This window comes from Callorhinus ursinus, unplaced genomic scaffold (assembly GCF_003265705.2).
Source record: "Callorhinus ursinus isolate GAN/ISIS: 27379988/994484 unplaced genomic scaffold, GSC_fseal_2.0 scaffold15, whole genome shotgun sequence".
NCBI lineage: Eukaryota > Metazoa > Chordata > Mammalia > Carnivora > Otariidae > Callorhinus > Callorhinus ursinus.
In genome coordinates, this window is record NW_027397077.1 from 20,118,290 (window position 1) to 20,136,794 (window position 18,505).

Below are 18,505 nucleotides of genomic sequence, written 5' to 3' on the forward strand. Positions count from 1 at the left end.
AATTCTTGCAGCTTTGAGAAAAAACTATATACCAAGTGTATAAGTAACACCACCAGCCTCCTTGAATTTTAGGACACACTGTAATTCAGCAAGTCAGTGGTCACAGGGCGGGGCTAAATCAGGGGACTTGCTCATTGTCCCGCAGGCTACATATGCCTTTAAATGTGCTGAAATTAACAGGAGGGAAATACCTGTCCAAATTTAGAGTGAAGAAGACCTAAAATAAACTTTTAAGGTACTATTTTATTTAGCCAGATTGGCCATAGGGTGGTGGTCTAAAAAGGATCATTTAATGCAATGGGTAGAAACTGCCTTTCCTTAAGATGGTAATGAGGTTGCTTTACACTTTTTTGGTGGGATTTCCTAATCATGGGTAGAAAAAAAATCACTTCCCATAAACAAGACTGTTGATTTTCTTCACAGATAAAATAATTTGTAGTGTTGTTTCTAGCTCAAGACTACCACTGTGAACTAGTGTGTGAACAGAAGAGTCCCAGAACAAATCGGGACCCTGACAGCACGGTGTTCTGGGTGTGCTACATAGAGTTTTTATGTCATAAGGAACAGCAATTACAGGTCAGTTTATCTAACAATGCTTTAAATTAAAAAAAAGAAAAAACAGTCTTTAAATTACCATGGGGTTCTTTCTCAAAGCTCATTTTAAAGTCAGGTATGTGGAGTTTGGACATTCTTGCCCCCAGATGGTATATTTGCAGGGGGAAAAGGCAGAAATAGTAACTATGGAGACATTTGATACCTTTAAAGTTATTCGCTCATCCTGGTATATATACACACACACACACACACACACACACACACACGCACACACACACACACAATGGAATATTATGCAGCCATCAAAAGGAATGAGATCTTGCCATTTGCAACGATGTGGATGGAACTGGAGGGTGTTATGCTGAGTCAAATAAGTCAATCAGAGAAAGACATGTATCATATGACCTCACTGATATGAGGAATTCTTAAGCTCAGGAAACAAACTGAGGGTTGCTGGAGTGGTGGGGGGTGGGAGGGATGGGGTGGCTGGGTGATAGACATTGGGGAGGGTATGTGCTATGGTGAGCGCTGTGAATTGTGCAAGACTGTTGAATCACAGACCTGTACTTCTGAAACAAATAATACATTATATGTTAAAAAAGAAGAAGAAGAAGATAGCAGGAGGGGAAGAATGAAGGGGGGAAATCGGAGGGGGAGACGAACCATGAGAGACGATGGACTCTGAGAAACAAACTGAGGGTTCTAGAGGGGAGGGGGTGGGGGGATGGGTTAGCCTGGTGATGGGTATTAAAGAGGGCACATTCTGCATGGAGCACTGGGTGTTATCCACAAACAATGAATCATGGAACACTACATCAAAGACTAATGATGTAATGTATGGCGATTAACATAACAATAAAAAATAAAAAAATTAAAAAAAAGTTATTCGCTCATCCAACCGATATTTGCCATGGGCCAAGTTATGTGCTGGGTGCTGGGATACAGCCCTGACATCTTCCTATTCATGTGCATGGGTTTCATAACAGAACATGATGGCTAAAGAAGCCATCAGGGTCTTCCACAACTCTGACAGCAAGAGAAGAGAAAGGACCAGGGTCTGGAATTCCCACAGTGCTGAACAAGGTCCCCAAGCACCGGAGGATGAGGAGGAGAAGTGAACGAAGAGACGGGCTAAGTAGGCAAGGAGGAGAAGGGGGGCATTGGCGGGAGGGGCTCAGCGCGCACGGAGGTCGAGGCGAATGTCATGGGGAGGTGGGGCACGGGGACGACCACAGCAGGTGGTGAGAGTTCCAACTGGAGTTGGGGATTTCAGAAGCTGGGCAGAGACCAGGTCGTGAAGGGGCTTGTTAACCTCCCCCACAGCTTGGGAAAAAACCTGAACCCTTGCGCTGGCCCGCGGGACACATCCTAGGTTGGCCGCTCCTGCAGGCCCAATCTCATTTCAGCCTTCCCTCTGCTCCTGCCATGCTGCGCTTTCGTCTGCAGACACGCTGGGTTCTGTCCTCCTTCTACCTGGAATCACCTCCCCCTGCCCTTCACCTCCAACCAACCACCCTAGGGAAGGGAGGGCTGGCCTGTCATTCTCCGTCTCCGCCTCGGCACCTCGCTTCTTTCTGTCACAGCACCATTCACACTTGGCAATTTCATAAAACGTGTTTGTGCACTTGTTTTCCGTCTGTCTCTCCCGTGAGCCAATCAATTCCAGCATAGCAGTGTCATAGTCTCTAATGCGTCCCTGAGGCCTAGAGCCCAGCACTTTGCAGGTGCTGCATAAAGATTTCTTCAGTCAATTAATGAGGGAAGGAGTAACAAAGAGTCAATGTCTGGTGCTTGCACACACACCTAAACCTGATCACTCCCTATTGTAAGCTTTGTAAAACGTTTGTAACCAACTGACCAAAGGCCTGCTGCTCTTTTCTAATTTTTCTGGGCTAAGGAGGTAAACTTGGGACTCATTCTACAGCTGATCTCAATAAAAGCCCCCGGAATCCAAATATGTATGAGAGTGGTCCAAGTCTCTGCATTGTGCCAAACAGCCATGGGGTGGGCAGCTCTGCGAAGGCCAGGTATATCTGAGCACAGCTTGTCTGTGGCAATGTGGGAAGAAAATAAAATATATGTTTTCAGAAGAAAAGCAGAGTTTGCTTGACTGTTTTAAAAGACTTTTTAGAATGTCATGATTCTAAGGGGTTAGGAAAGGTATTACTCTATAAGGTCTTTTTCCCTCCCTCCCTCCCTTCCTTCTTTCCTTCCTCATATCTTTTTCTGTCCTTCTGGCTGATTCATAGATTCATTTATTCAAGAACTGTTTTCAGTGTTCTAGGTACTGTGCTAAATGTTGGGGAAAACTCTGGTGAATGAACTCTCTGACCTCAAATGCGTGATAACGTAGACAAGGAAACCAGGCAACCACCATTCACGATGCTGACTGCTCAAGTGGAGTGTTTTCAGGGTTCTATGAGTGCTCAGAGGAGAGCCATCTGACTCAGTTATTGGTGGGGAGGGGTGATCTGCAAGGACTTCTGAGAAGTAATGTCTTAGGTGGGGTCTGAAGAATGGGCAAAGGTGACCGAAGTGAGGGAAGGAGTTGGGCAGCCTCCTTGTGATGCAGAGGCACTAGGGACAAGAGAATACTCTGGGCGAAGATGAAAAAAAGAACACTTGCAAGTCCTGGGAGATTTATTCCTTAATCCTGGGAGATGTGTAACCCACATGTTCACAATTCAAATTTGATCAAAAGACCTTTGCAGCTATAAGTAAATTTATATGTCAGATTATAATGAGATGAATAAGTAAATCATTTATTACAATAATTTTCAAATGAATTTTGCCTCACGGGCATTATAATTCTAAAGTGAGTAAAACTGAGCATGGGGAGATCAAATAACTTGCCCAAAGTTGGCAGGTGATATTAAAAGCCCAACATTCATGACTGGATACAGCATTTTTCTCTTCTCCAATTGTTTTGCGCTCCATCTAGGTCCAGGCTCTACTCTTACGGTATCATGAAGGCACAATGATGGTCCTTCCCTGCTGCTCAGGTACTAGGCCTCACAATGAACGAAGGAGGTCCCCTGAGGTGCTCCATCCCCACCAAGACTGGCCCAACAACAGGGCTTATTGTCAACCAAGGGGACCAAGAATTTCTCACCCAGTCAAGGGAATTGTACCTTTATGCCAACCCTGAAGTAAGAGGCTAGACAAGCCATTAAAAAGGAAATAAAATAACTCACTGTAGATGAATGTTGACATGGGAGGCAACAGAATACAAAGATTCAGAGCATATGTTCCAGAAGTCAGGCTTCCAGGCTTCAAATCCCAGTCTTATTACTTACTAAATGCATGAACTTGGATGAATTAACCTATCTAAGCCTCAAGTTTCCTCATCTTTAAGTGAGGATGAAAACTTAATTACTTCATTAGAGAGTTATGGAAAGGTCCTCCACATAAAAATACTCAACAAAGTACTTGGTCCATAGCTTCATATACAATAAGATATATTATTTTTATTATCAAGATTGGCCACTACCCTATATAAGTCTGAGGGATGCCACTCATATTGTGACTTATGGGAATGGTAGCCCTCGAGTTGTGCAGTGTACAACCTGTGTGACTGCATAAAACATCCCTGATGATCACGCTATTGTGGGTACGCAGACCTTGTGTTCCTCCACAGCGGACACCTGGATTATTTCTCAAAATGAGGAGGTTGCTGTTTACTATATGCCCAGCATGAAACACATCTTGCCAACAAACAAGTGGGTTTTAATAATTCACAGGAGGGAAGCAAAAGAGAAAAATGCACACTCAAAAAGCAAACAAGCCCTCTGAAGTGCTTGCCAAGGACTGCTAAGAAGAGAACTTCCCGTATTGGGGTAGGAGGCGTCCAGCACATCCCATCCAGTGGGGCTCGGCTCTGAGGCTGGGCCTTGGCATCCTCACCGACACAAGCTCAAGGTGTCACTCGTGGAGGGCAAGAAAGTCAAGACACATGTCTGTGCAAGGTAGGTATCAGGAAAGATGGTAGCAGAGGGAGTGAGTGGGCGTGGAGGTAGGAGGAAGACAGGAGGGTGAGTGCTGTGACTGAGGGGGGTCTGAAGGCTGCTGTTCTACCCAACAGGCCGTTTAGCAAGGATACCTCGGATCGTGCGAGTAGGGACAATGAATACTTAAGCAAGGGCTTTGCTTATGTATTTCCTTAAGCAAGGGCTTTGCTTATGCCTAATCCCAGGCATACACAGGAACTGCCCACAGGCAGTCAGGACTTGGGATCCAGCCGCCGCTCTGGACACTCACTCTAAGTCTAGTTGCTGTGAGGACATTCTAAAAAGGCCCCCAGCATGCTCTGCATAGGAGGAACCCCAAGGGTTTTTGATGGGTCTTGTCCCTCCTCCTGCTGCCCTGAGCCTCACTTGGCCAATTCGGTGTCAAGTGAGGGTGCCCCCTAGTGCTCTACCCTCTCTTACCACCCAGGTTCCCCCTTCTCAAACTTTGCACTTCGGGTTCAGCAGGTGAGAAAGCCTGGTTGCAGAAGGGTAACTATTAGAATCCGCTTTACTCACAGCCGGAAGATGCTTTTGTCTTTGTGAGAATGGTTAACCTCTCCCTTTTAAGTATGGCCACAGGTCAGGCCATCTCCGTAGGTGTTCTGCTCTGACATGGAGCTTGCTAGCAATATGTGAGGAAGGGTTTTAAAAGATCCATCTGCATAGGGCATGCAAAGATGTACACTTCTAGGCCTATCTTGTAAGATCAGAGAAGGGACTTCCTTAGTGTATATTTGGCAAGATTTCTACTCTTTGGAATTCGGAAGGAATTGTAAATGGAGCTTGCATTTCCCTGATTGGCTCTAGCATTTTCAAAAGTTGGCTAGAGCTTGAGCAGTCAGCTTAGATTCATTTCGGAACACTCTCTTAACTTTCTGTTCCTTGGAAGAGTTACACAGAGTGGAGTCTGGCACAAGATGAAGAGTGAGAGGGAGAGGGAGGAAGCCGGCAGTGGTGGGTCTGAAACAAGACTACAAAAAGAATCAAGAGGTAACACTGAAAGAGACAGAGATCCGGGGGCCTTTTCTTCCTTCCATATCAGATATTATCAATCCCCAAGCCACTCTGCCATCTCTAAACTTCTCAGAACAACTCTGCATCATTATTATTATCCCCATTCTACAGGTGGCAAACCCAAGGATCGGAAAAATCAAGAATCCTTGTTCTAAAGTCACATGGCTAAAAAGTCATAGTCCGGGGATGTGAACCAGGTCTGCAGAATTCCACAGCCTCTGCGGCTCCCAATAACTTGTGTGGCCCAGTGTAATTAATTTGAAATTTAACTACTTTAGCCATTCCTCCCCACCATCGTCTGGAGGAAGTAAAAACAGAGAGAGAAAACAAGCAAAAAACATGAGTAGACAGAGGGAGCAAAAGTCCTAAAGAAAAGAGATGACTGCAAACACCGGATCCAATCCATCAGGAGGGTGAAGGAGAGGGAAGGACGGGGCTGGAAGGCTGATCCCCACATGGGTTAGCAATGCGGTTGTAAGAACACAATCCCATTCAAAATTGCATCAAAAAACACAAAACACCTATGGATAAATTTAACCAAGGAGGTGTAAGATCTATACATTGAAAGCTCTAGGACCCTGATAAAAGAAATTGAAAATGACACAAATAAATGAAAAGATATTCTGTGCTCATGGGCTGGAATAATTAGTATTGTGAAAATGTCCCCATTACCCAAAGCAATCTACAGATTTAATGCAATCCTTACCAAAATTCCAAAGGCATTTTTCACAGAAATAAAAGAAACAATCCTAAAATTCATATGGAACCACAAAAGACCCAGAATAGCTAAAGCAATCTTGAGAAAGAAGAACAAAGCTCAGGCATCACACTCCCTGATTTCACACTATGTTATAAAATTGTAGTGATTAAAACAGAATGGTATTGGCATAAAAAAGGACACATAGATCAATGAAACAGAATAGAGAGTCCAGAAATCAAGTCACACAGATATGGTTAATTCATTTATGATGAAGAAGCCAAGAATACACAATGGGGAAAAGCCAGTCTCTTCCATAAATGGTATTGGGGAAAATGGACAGTCACACGCAAAAGAATGAAACTGGACTCCTACCTTACACCATACACAGAAATGAACTCACAGTGGATTAAAGACTTGAACCAGAAAGATCTGAAAACATAAAGCTGCTGGAAGGAAACGTAGGAGGTTAGATCCCTGACATTAGTCTTAGCTATAATTGTTCTGAATGTGACACCAAGTGCAAAGGCATCAAGGGTAAAAATAAACAAGTGGGACTACATCAAGCTAAAAATGGGCAAAGTACTGACCAGACATTTCTCAAAACAAGACATACAAGTGGCCAACAGATATATGAAAAGGTGCTCACCATTGCAAATCATCAGGGAAACGCACATCAAAACCACAATGAGATACCGTCTCACACCTGCTAGAACGGCTAATAGCAAAAGACAGCAAGTGTTGGCGAGGGTCTGGAGAAAAGGGAACCCCTGCGCACTGTGGGTGGGAATGTAAATTAGTGCATTCTCTATGGACAACAGTATGGAGGTTCCTCAAAAAATTAAAAACAGAGGACACCTAGGTGGCTCAGTCGGTTAAGGCTCTGCCTTCAGCTCATGTCATGAACTCACGGTCCTGGGATCGAGCCCCACGTTGGGCTCTCTGCTCAGCAGTGAGTCTGCTTTTCCCTCTCCCTCTGTGCTTTCTCTCTCTTTCTCAAATAAATAAATAAATAAAATCTTAAAATAATTAAAAACAGAACCAACATATGATCTTGCAATTCCACTTCTGGGTGTTTCTCTGGAGGAAATAAAATCACTAACTTGAAAAGATATCTGCTCCTGCCATACCCATGTTCACTGCAGTATTATTTACAATAGCCCAGACATGGAAGTGACTTAAGTGTCCATCGATGGGTGCATGAATTAAAAAAAAATGTATGTATATATAATACACACACACACACATACACACACGCACAGTTGCCAGAAGTGATGGGTAGGGGCTAGGTGATTGGGTGAAGGGGGTCAAAAGGTATAAACTTCCAGCTATAAAAGAAATAAGTCCTGGGGATCTAGCAGAGTGACTATAATTAACAATACTGTACCATATATTTAAAAGTTGCCAAGAGAGTAGATCTTAAAAGTTCTCACCAGAAAAAAAAATCTGTAACTATCTGAGGTGATAGATGTTAACTATAACAGTTATTATTAATAATAACTTATCATGGTAATTATTTTATAATAGATACATATATCAAATCATCATGTTTTCACCTAAAGTAAATACAATATTATATGCCAATTATATCTTCATACACCTGGAAAAAAAATAAAGTGGTATTGCTAGGAGCACTTACGTACATTTTTTAAAAAATGCAGTGGTAGTATCTTGGAATGGTTTGCATTTAGGATCAAGTCTTGCTCCTTCTACTTGCTGGGCATGTGAGATTGGGACAAGCGACATTGGTTCTCAGAACTCAGTTTCCTTGACTGCAAAATGGGATGATAATAATGACACCCACTTTGTCTAGTGCTTCAAAAGATTAAGCGAGGGGATGAACATAAAGCGCTGAGCGCTGAGCCAGCCACTGTTTCTCCCTGTTCTAAAAACCATTCCTGGTGGGAAATTCCTGTCTTATTATTCATATCTCTAAACCATTGACAGCATGTACTTTTTATTTCATTCCAATGTCAGTGGATGCAGTTTTGCTTTCTTATACTCTTTCCCCTCTTTCTACAATGTATTCTCTTCTGGAACCAGAGGTTCTCTCCTCCTAAAGTCTCTAGCCAGACTTTTCTCCAGGGACACACAGTGTTTTCTTTAACTAAACATTAACTTGGAGAGGGAGAAAAACAGGTCTATCTATTTCTGCATTAACTGAGCTGTTTTTCAGATTCCATCATTTTTTTTTTAAATGTTGGAAATGCTTCACTAATTAATCAGAGCTTCACAAGAGGGCCTGTCTTTGACTTGACAGCCAAAGTCACGAAAGGAGACACACGCAGAGCAGGTCCTACCTGGAGTATGCCTGGTGGCTGTTGGAACTAATACAGAATGACCAAGTTGGGATAGACGTATCGAAAATACGTCCTCTATCTCCCCCTCCTTTTGTGCAAGATAGCTGTATGCATTTGGCCCAAGGCCTGATACAGTTTTTCTGGAGGCAGCCCGACTTGGAACATTCAAGAACACAGACGTAGGAACTGCATAAAAAGGAGGAGCTCTCCCACCCTGGTCGGAGCAAACTGCTCGCCGTCTTGACAGCAAACCTTCTGGGAAAGAGCCAGCCTTGTCACCGTGCTTGAAGTCATTTCAGGGTAACGGATGTGATGACTGCAAGGGGGTTAAGCGAAATGCCTGGCAGGTGCCCACTTCATGGCTCTACTTACTTCTTCCCATTCCTCGGCCCTCCACACATAGAGAGGACACGGCGGGGCTTGGCAGACACGCTCCGACTCCGGTCTGGTGTACGGGTTGCACTCGGACTCTCTGGCTATTCTGTGTGCTCCCATCTGACAGCCCACACTTCGCCGCCGTGTGCCTTGGCCGCAGGACACAGAGCACTAAGAAGAAAGACCGTGTAAGTGGGAGCTTTGGGTCATTTGGTGGGGAGGGTGTCTGTGCGTGTGTGTGTGTGTGTGTGTGTGTGTGTGTGTGTGTGTGTGTGTGTCAGGGGTGGAGAGGGTCACAGGCATGGGGAATGCACTCCTAATCCAGTGACTTTCACCACTATTACACAGCTTTCTAATTTCCAATGAAAGGGACCCAAGATAATGTCTGAAATCTGCAAACTTAACTGCCTTTCAAGGCTGGTGAGCGGGACACGTATTTGAGTCTTAGGGAATCTAATGTTACCCAAACTCTTGGAGATGGAATGAGGCTGGGAGAGATCATTATGAAACATTTAATACAACCTCAAAATAAATAGTGCTGCCATGTGAAATAAAAACCCCACATGATTTCTATCCCAGAGGACTGGAAGTTCTTGAAATTTGGAGACACAGTGCTATTGTACAAGAAGAATTTCTTGGCAGATTAAAAGTATAACCCAAGGAGAGCAAATCATGAAAGCTTTTAGGGCCTTATAAGTAGAATTCTTTTCTCCATCACTTCCTTTCCTTGCTCCTATTCCTGGAGACAGAGGAAAAATTTTTTTTTAAACTACTGAATTCACAGAAGTATTAGAACCTACTTACAACCTCAGATGAATATATGGAGAATAAAAGCTGACAAGGAAAAACCATTTCCTCAGGCGGGCGTCATGTTTCCAGCCCTTGAAAAATACTGTTAATCAGGCTGAAACATTTTGTTGACCAAGTTGCAAAACACCATATTAAGTCTGTAATGAACTTTCCTTTAAATTAATTTTTTAATGGTTTCCTCATTGCTGGGTTTCATAATCTCACTTATGGGCAGGCCAAGAATTATTGTCATTATTAAGGTTTTGACAGTTAGAAACTATAGGCAACATTTGCTTGGAAAGAACAGCATATTATTACATTGAGCCATTTAAAATTATTACCAAGTTTTTGCAATAGCTCAGCCTCTATTACTTTGGTGTTGAGAAAATAAGTTTAACATACATTACAGCCACCGTATTTCTGAGAGGAAGTCTTAAAGAATAGAATCACGATCTTTTCAATTAGAAAGTATTCTTGACCAATTAACCTGCAGCAGGATTCATCTCACTCTGAGGTTAATGGGAATTTACTAGCGAGAAGCACACCCAGTGGATTCTGCTGAATATTAATTTTATTTTCATTTCAGATTTTAAGAAAAGAGTTGATACTATTTAGAGGGCAACTGGGGAAATCATATCATTTCAGATGAGTCTATGCCAGGCAGGAGCTCGAAGGTTCACATCAAAGCTAGCTGAAGAGAAGGAAATTATTTTGAGGCAACATAGTTACTATTGTTTGGGTTTAATTGTATTAATTGGATTGAATGAGTTTGTGACCCAGAAGAAACCAGACTTTTAAAGTCATTATGTCCTGGGTAGAAAGGGAGGGTTCCTAAAGACAAGTGATGGCCTTGTCTATAGAAAATGACCATCTAATGTTCATGGGAGCTACATGTATAATATTTCCCATTGATTACCCTGGAAATGAATGAACTATAACTTGGGGGAGTCACTACGTGAATGACAGAAATGTTCCAACATCATCATCATTGACAACAAACACTGACAACTAAAAAAACCCTTTGGCTACTTGAATTTGGGAATATATATATATGTATATTCCCATATATATATATTCCCATATATATATATATATGAATGTCTCTGGACACTCCCAGAACAGTGTATCAAAATGGAAATACAAAGAAAGACTAAGAATAATTAGGTAAACAAATTTGATCCTGGCATAGGGCTGATATATATTCAAAATCTCACAATGTTTTAATAACCTAAAGAAAAAGGAACAAACGTTAAAGACTTTCAGAGTGTGTACTATTCAAGCTCTAAGTAAATGAAACCTCTTTTTGATGTTATTGTTACTGAGTAAATTACTTATGGTTCAACGAAGGCAAGGTATTAAGAGCCCTAAGTATCCAACATTAACCAAAAATCACTTCCTCCAGTGTTCAACAATTTCTCAAAAGGCAAATAAAGACACAGGAAGGTTCAGTGATAGAGTATGCCATGGTGGCTTGTGATTTTTGTAATGTCAAAGCCAGCTTGGAAACAAAGAAAGGTTTTGCCATGACTTAAGTGCACATAAGGTCTGAGCTTTGCCTTTCTGAACACCCCATTTACAGTCATCTCTGTTCAAAATGAAGTACACTGCATCAGAGTTAGTTCTCTGAGTTTAACTTTCTTCCTGTGCTGTTGCAAGGGAGGCAACAATTTGCATACAGAGCTGGCCATGCTTGCTTGGCGAATTCTGAGAGACTTGTATGGAAAGCCCATGAATAAAACAGCAACAGAGAGACCTCTGCATGACCTTGGAGGTGGCGAGGGTGGTAGTGTGTGCACATGTGTGTGCTTAATTCTTCTTGTTCTATTCAGTGCATCTTCTAGTTAGTGTGCAGGGGAAAAAGGCTGAGCAGTCTCTATTAATGTGTTTCCCCCTGCTGTCATTCCAGCATGGAATGTGCAGGTTTGAAAGGAGATGTTTTTAGTTCTGAACTCCTGCGCTGGGAGCTGTGTTTCATCTCTCTGTCCTCCCTACTGTGCAATGCTAGCATGCAGAACTCCCCAACTTACTGGGGGACCTCGATGCCTGTTTCCACAGATAAAAAGAATCTCTTTGCAACTTCCGATGTGTGGGGAATCAGAATATACACTTGAAAACTGGAAAAGTATCTTACATACTTTTTTTCCCCAGTATTATTGCTGAAATTATGGTGGTGATGTTATTTAGAGGAGGGACTAGCTTGAAAAATAACTATATGAACCAACTTGAATAAATAAGAGTCCCAATCATAATAGCAGCATTTCACTAAGCACTTACTATGTGCCTGACTCTATACTGGGGTTTCTCAACCTAATAGTTCTTTATTGCTTGGAGCTGTTCTATAACCGCTGTAGGAAGTTTAGCAGCTTCCCTGGACTCTACCCATTTAATGCCAGCCGTATCTCCCCTCCTCCACCCACTTGTGACAAACAACACTGTCTCCAGACATTGCCAAATGTCCCAAGAGTATAATATCACCCCTAGTTGAGAGCTGAGCTTCATGCTAAGCATTTGACAGAATGTATCTTTTATACTTGCTGATAAACCTTTTAGAGAGATCCTGCGCAAAGATGGCAAAGAACAGAGATGATCAACTCCAGCAAAAACAAAAACATAAAGCAGTCAAAGTGAATTCTGCCCTAGGCAATGTGCCATGGCTGCCCTGGGTCCGAATTTGCCTTCCAGTTTTAAAATACGGTGCTAATAGGATGCAGTCTTTCATGCTACGTCAGCAAGAGTGTGGGTGAGAGGCCTGTATTCAAACAACTCAACATCAGTGCTTACAGTTCAAATACAAACGAAATAATGGAGAGCACAAAGCCCTCAAGTGACTCTCTTCCTCACTACTGACTATGTGCATATGGTTTCCTTGATTTCTCATAGGACACAAGCTACACATTTGCCATGTTTCTGCATTAAACACTAGCAGAATACTTCAGAAACAGACACCACAACCAAGCTGTAACTATAAGAAAAGTTCTAACCAAAAATGGCTGATGGATTCATCGTGCAATTTGCCAGCTTCCCTTTTGGCATTAGCAGTGAAGAGCTTTTAAAACTTGATTAGTTCCCTCAATTGAAGACACCACTGATGGCAAGACAAGGCATTACATTTTGTATCACTAAGGAAAAAAGGGCTATTTTAATTAAGTCATGGCATTCCATTGGTTGTTAGACCCATTCTCAGCACAGAGGGGTTCAAGTGTGAAAAAGACATGCATCTCAGGACTGAGAAATGAATCGACTGAGCGAATTCATGATTGACAAGCGATGATGAAGTGTTACTTTTATTCTAATCTGATCATTTATTCTTTTTATTTCTGGCCTTCATTTAAAAAAAACCTTTCTATAGGTATGGATTAAACAATTTTTACTCTGAAATGGTTCTGTATCATGGGACTACAGAGTCTTCACATGTATCAAACTGAATCAAGAATTTGCTGCCGATCTTTGACTTAAAATTTCATGGGTATCCCTTATCTCTTGATCAAAAGCATCGAAACAAATTGAATATGAACTTCTAAAAAATGTTTTAAAATTTTAATGAGGATGTTTTCCAATATAAGCTTTCCTTTTATTGGAAAAATTTCCTTGACAAATTCAAGATTTTCAAAAGATGTAGAAATGAAACATCCCACTTTAAATCTCAAAGCACCAATTTTGAGGGCAAGACTATGAAGATCAACACAGCCCGATATTTTATACGTCCTATTATCTTCAGACATTTCAACATGATGAGAAATGGTGCTAATTCTTCTTCCTACCGTGAACAGGAGATGACTAGAATATAGTACCAGCAGAAAACAGAAGGACCAGATAGATACAAAATCTTCTAAACATTGTTGCAAATGGATAATCATTACTCTTGCTTCAATATCACTGCCTTAGGGATATTTCTGTTTACCAATGGATCATTAGTAAGCCAATAATCTTTAACCATGCAGACCGTCTTTCTCCATTAACCACTGCATCTGATTGTTTTCAGGCATACTTCTAAATTGCATAAATTAGATTTTGCCCATGCAGCACCTTGCCTTGCCTGCTTTTATAATTCATTTCTACAAATCAAATCAGGGCATTACAAAGCTAGCCACAGACCATTACATAACTGTGTTTACTTGCATTTTCTACAAAGTTGACTAGACTGTTTTAAGCAATCATTTTGAACAGGTGCAGTCTTTTCTAGGGAGGCATTCTGATAATCCTATTACCTTATGTTCAAAACCCCACCCCAGGGTTCAAACCTAATCATCCCAGATTTGTAAGCAATTTTAGACTTCCTAACCAGATCACAGAATACTGGACTAAAACTCACCCTGTGTTTACCAATAAAGAGTGAAAGATTCTTTTAATCATCTCTATATTGAATAAATTGGCCTATAAAAGGAGCATCATTTCCATGCTCCAAACTTAATATTCAGCGCATGATGCAAATAGATAAGTAGAGGCCAAGGAACATAAAGAAAAGCAATAGAGCATGAAAGTCTACAAGAGGACAAGCTAATTAGTGCAGTATCTTCAATAATGTTAGCTGCGGGCTTATACATGAATTGAATAGCTCCCCAAATAAAAGGGCTGGAAGTTACAGATGACAGCCGTCACTTAGACAAACCATTAAGGATGACCAATATGAAACACTGCCTTGAAATCTGATCCCTTAGGGAAGCCAGAGGAGTTACTCGCTCTGGTTGGGCACCGAAGCTTTGATTGTTGAATTAAAACAGAAACAAAAACACACATGATCATTATGAGAGAGGCCTTGCGAAGGACGAGGCTACTCTGCTAGGGAATGATGCAGGTCATGTCTTACGTTTCTGTTAAGTGGCGTATGGCTGGGGGGAGCATGTGGGACAATGATGCCAGCTCAGAGCATTTGAGAAAAATTCACATTTCTAGAGGAATTTTCCATTAGTCATGTCGAAATGGAGAATTCCCAACTCCTCCCCATGTTAACACAGCCATCCAAAGCTTCTCTGAGGCTCCAGGCAATCAAGATCCAGGCTCTGAAAGAACGAAATCTAGAGCTTGCCAACCTGGAACTTACTTTCCTATTGATTCTTAGGAGCATCTGTATGATTCTCGGCTGCACAGGAGAACCACAAATTCAGTGAAAGCTCAAAGAGGCCAAAATCAAGAGGGGAAGAGCAGCATTAAATACAGAATATACGGAACTGTACCTTATTATTTTTAAGCAAGCACCTTCAACCAAGCTGAGAGAATGTACAAGTATAGAGTGAAGATATCAGCTTCAAGGCTTACGTGTGAGAGACTTTGGTTCACACATCAATTGTTCATAGGTAAACAGAAGCTTCTGAAAGTTCCTTGTTGAATACAACAGGGAAACTCTCTTACCCAGCTCCTGTCTAGATTACCAAAATGTTTAGAGTTAGTGGAGTCTGACTGTAATTGGTTTCTTGGGAACTTACCCCCCCTTCCCCGTCCGGTAGACACATCACATTCATCCAAACAAAATATTTCTCTTGAGAACCTCTTAGATTTAAGACCTCTGAACTAAGGACTCGGCATTCATTATTGCATCAAATCCTCAGAAGAGCTATATGAAGTAGGCTCGGGAAGGTTAAACAGATCACCCAAGGTCGCCTGGCTAGAGAATGAGAGCACTTCTCCTTTTGTCTCCCACCTCTGTTGTCCAGAAGCAAATGAGCAGAGACATATTCACTAATACTTCATACTGATAGCCCTTTCTTTAAGCATCTCAACTCAGACCCAATTCCTGCCAGGTGGTCAGAGTCAAGCTTACGGCAGTCTGAGTTAGTGGTTGTTTAAGTGATGGAGGATATTAAAAAATGCCATCAGCGAGGTACTGAAGGGCCACTCTGTGCTTGATGTCTTACACCTACATCCACTACCACTTAGAATTCATCCTCACAACCATCCTACTGTAGGCATTGTGCACGGCACCAAGGGCTGAATCCACTGGCCCAAGGTCTCCCCGCTAACAAGTATGCTGACATAGTGTTCCCTTCCCCAAGCTCCCCTCTGCAAAACCAAAACTGTGCAGAGAAACACAACCGACCCCCTGGTGTCGGCCATGTGGCGGAAGGTAAGAAGGAAGCAGTCATAAGGAGAAGCATTGCTCACCTGACTCCAGGCGCCAGCCTTCCATTTGGGGCATCTTCCTCCTCTGCACTTTCTGTGCCCATTTGGCTTAGCAAGGTGTTTACAGTAATCACTTTCTAAATGGCTTCCATCCTTTGCCATGCAGTAAACATTTCGTTGTTTATGCCCTCGACCACAAGAGACAGAACACTGAAATATAAAGCAATGGCAAGGTTGTTGTTGTTGTGTGTGTTTTGTTTTTTTTTTAATCACATGGACTTTGATAAAAACCTGAGTCGTGAGATGTTAAGATCGTATCTAACACAAGTCACCATCCCCCCTTTACCAGAGCCATTTTTAGGTCATATCTCAAGGTTCCGCATGGCAAGAAGGTAGCATTGGGGGGGGGGGGGAACCGTCTGTAGCATTATAGCAGCAATCCTGGATAGTATTTTGGGTCCCTCAAGAGTGTGGGCAAATCCTGACACTTTAGGCCAAAAATAAAGCCAATGAACCAGAAATTACCACAAAATTCTGATTTTAAGTCCTACTACGAATTCGTAAGGATTCCTGTTGCACATCTCACTTTATGCAATCTCTGATCAAGATATTTCTTTAACAAAATGCCTTGTTATTCACTGATTTGGATAAAGGTGCATTTCCAAAATACAACTGTGTCCCATTTCCTAATTAAATGATTTAAAGGAACTCTTCTACCATTTTTCAGAGGATAAACTCCATTTTTCCCAGTCGGTTGGGAAGGAGGTAAAAAAGCCACATTAGAAACTGAAAGGTAAGCTAGCAGGTAAGTCTGTGCCAATTTGGGGAGGGAGGCATTACCTTTCAACTCTGATCTGCAAGTTCACTGAACTGTTTTAAATGTGACCTTGTCTGACCACATCTAAGAAACTTGACTTTGATTTCAGATTAGGTTTCTCAGAAAGGTTTAGGAATCAAAGTGCCCATGGAGTCAGGACAAAAATCTGATATGACAGCTTCTTGTGGAACAGGCAAGAGGCTGGCCCCAGTGAGTGCACCGAGATACTCAACGTCCATTTGCCTCATTAGCGATTACAGAAGTCATTACCACTCGGATCATAAGCTTGCTGGCTCAGGTTTTCAAGACACATTATTTCCCAATATAACGTTCTTGACTTTTAGAGGGAAATGAGTTTCAGAATGAAGAACAAAATGTGAAAATGCAATGAAAACAGATTTCAAGTGTCATTTCCTTCTATTCAATATTTCTTATTTCCCTCACTAACTCTGTGATTTTGTTAAATAATTACCAAAGTGCCCTTTTATGCCCCATAGATAAATAGCACCCCGTAAAACACAGAGCCAAATATTAATCCAACTGCTGTTACCAAGCATGTTCAAAGTTCTATCGTTCATAAATGTGCCAGACATCTTTCTCTAATAAGCACAAATCATTACAAACATTTCAATAGTAGCTAGTAAATGATTTTGCAATATGTCTATTAATAAGTTTGGCTGTGACTTTTTACTTCAGGAAATGGAAACATTGCCAGTTGCATTTGAGCTCCATTTTATGAGAGTATTATGATTTGGAGTTGTCATTCTGGAAATCTTTTTTTTTTTTAAGAGTAATTTATTTATTTGTGAGAGAGAGTGTGGGGAGGGGGCAAGGGGGCAGAGGGAAAGAGACAGAAAGTCTTAAGCAGAGTCTGCACTGAGAGCACAGAGCCTGATGTGAGGGAGAGCACGGAGCCTGATGTGAGGTCGATCTCATGACCCAGAGATCACGACCTGAGCCAAAACCAAGAGTCAGACGCTCAACCGACTGCACCACCCAGGTGCCCCTGGAAATCTTAATAGAGTACACAGTGTAGAAGGAAGGAGACTAATTTAAATATATTCATACCAAAACAGAAACAACCATCTTTCAACCTACAATGCTTTCATGTATATAATGCCTTGGGACATAATTCTGGAAGGCTTTTAGAATGAAGCTCCTAGGGACACCTGGGTGGCTCACTGGTTAAGCGTCCATCTTCGGTTTAGGTCGTGATCACAGGGTCTTGGGATCAAGCCCCACATCGGGCTCCCTGCTTAGCAGGGAGCTGCTTCTCCTTCTCCATCTGCCTTTATCCCCCCACTCATGCTCTCTCTCACTCTCTCTCTCTCAAATATATAAATAAAATCTTAAAAAAATAATATGAAGCTCCTAGAAATATTCCTACAAACCAGTGGTCTAAAGACTTGCATACAGAATAATCGCTACTGTTAGTGACTAATTCTAATATTTAGAAACTTTGACAGATAACAAAGGGGCATAATTTGAATTTAAGATGAATTCATTTGTTCATTCAACAAACATTTCAGTGTCTACTATATGTTTCAAAATATATGCAAAGGGCTGGGCACATAGTGATGAGCAAAGCTGACTGCGCCCCACCCTCATGGAGCTTCCAGGCCAGTGAGGGAGACCAACATCAACCACATGTTGACAAAAATAAACATGCGCCTAGTAATGGAGAGGAGTGCTCTGGGGGAAACAAGCTGCCGGGGTTGCAGGAGGGCTCCCGAGGTTTCCCCCAGGGCCAGACCATGCAGAGCTCACAGGTCCTAATCATCTATCTGGATTTGGAATATCACTACTGAGTTTTAAATCAGGGCAAAATATGGTCTGATGTTTGCTTCAAAAATTCTACCCTAATTGCTGAGTGGACAATGGATAGGAATACAGC

At 41.9% G+C, this 18,505-nt stretch overlaps 1 protein-coding gene and 1 long non-coding RNA gene across 16 annotated transcripts in view; one reads left to right on the forward strand and one right to left on the reverse strand.

Annotated features, from left to right (window-relative positions):
• Positions 1–18,505, reverse strand: part of ADAMTS9 (ADAM metallopeptidase with thrombospondin type 1 motif 9) — a 159,590-nt gene that overhangs the window by 29,457 nt on the left and 111,628 nt on the right. For 3 of the 6 annotated variants that reach the window (XM_073901495.1, XM_025885665.2, XM_073901499.1), the window contains 2 exons: positions 15,837–16,004; positions 8,946–9,119 (listed from right to left, as the gene is read on the reverse strand). The exons of 1 other annotated variant lie outside the window; for it this stretch is intronic. In XM_073901495.1, coding sequence (XP_073757596.1) covers positions 8,946–9,119; positions 15,837–16,004 — 342 coding nt within the window. The remainder of the gene's footprint in view (positions 1–8,945; positions 9,120–15,836; positions 16,005–18,505) is intronic. 2 more of the 6 variants (XM_073901496.1, XM_073901497.1) reach the window with 2 other exon arrangements.
• The window catches only part of LOC141374209 (uncharacterized), a 31,527-nt gene continuing 22,019 nt past the window's right edge, over positions 8,998–18,505 (forward strand). For 4 of the 10 annotated variants that reach the window (XR_012380926.1, XR_012380933.1, XR_012380928.1 and 1 more), the window contains exons 1-3: positions 8,998–9,136; positions 14,797–15,031; positions 16,522–16,599. This is a non-coding gene — a long non-coding RNA (uncharacterized lncRNA). The remainder of the gene's footprint in view (positions 9,137–14,796; positions 15,032–16,521; positions 16,600–18,505) is intronic. The other 6 variants (XR_012380927.1, XR_012380932.1, XR_012380930.1 and 3 more) reach the window with 5 other exon arrangements.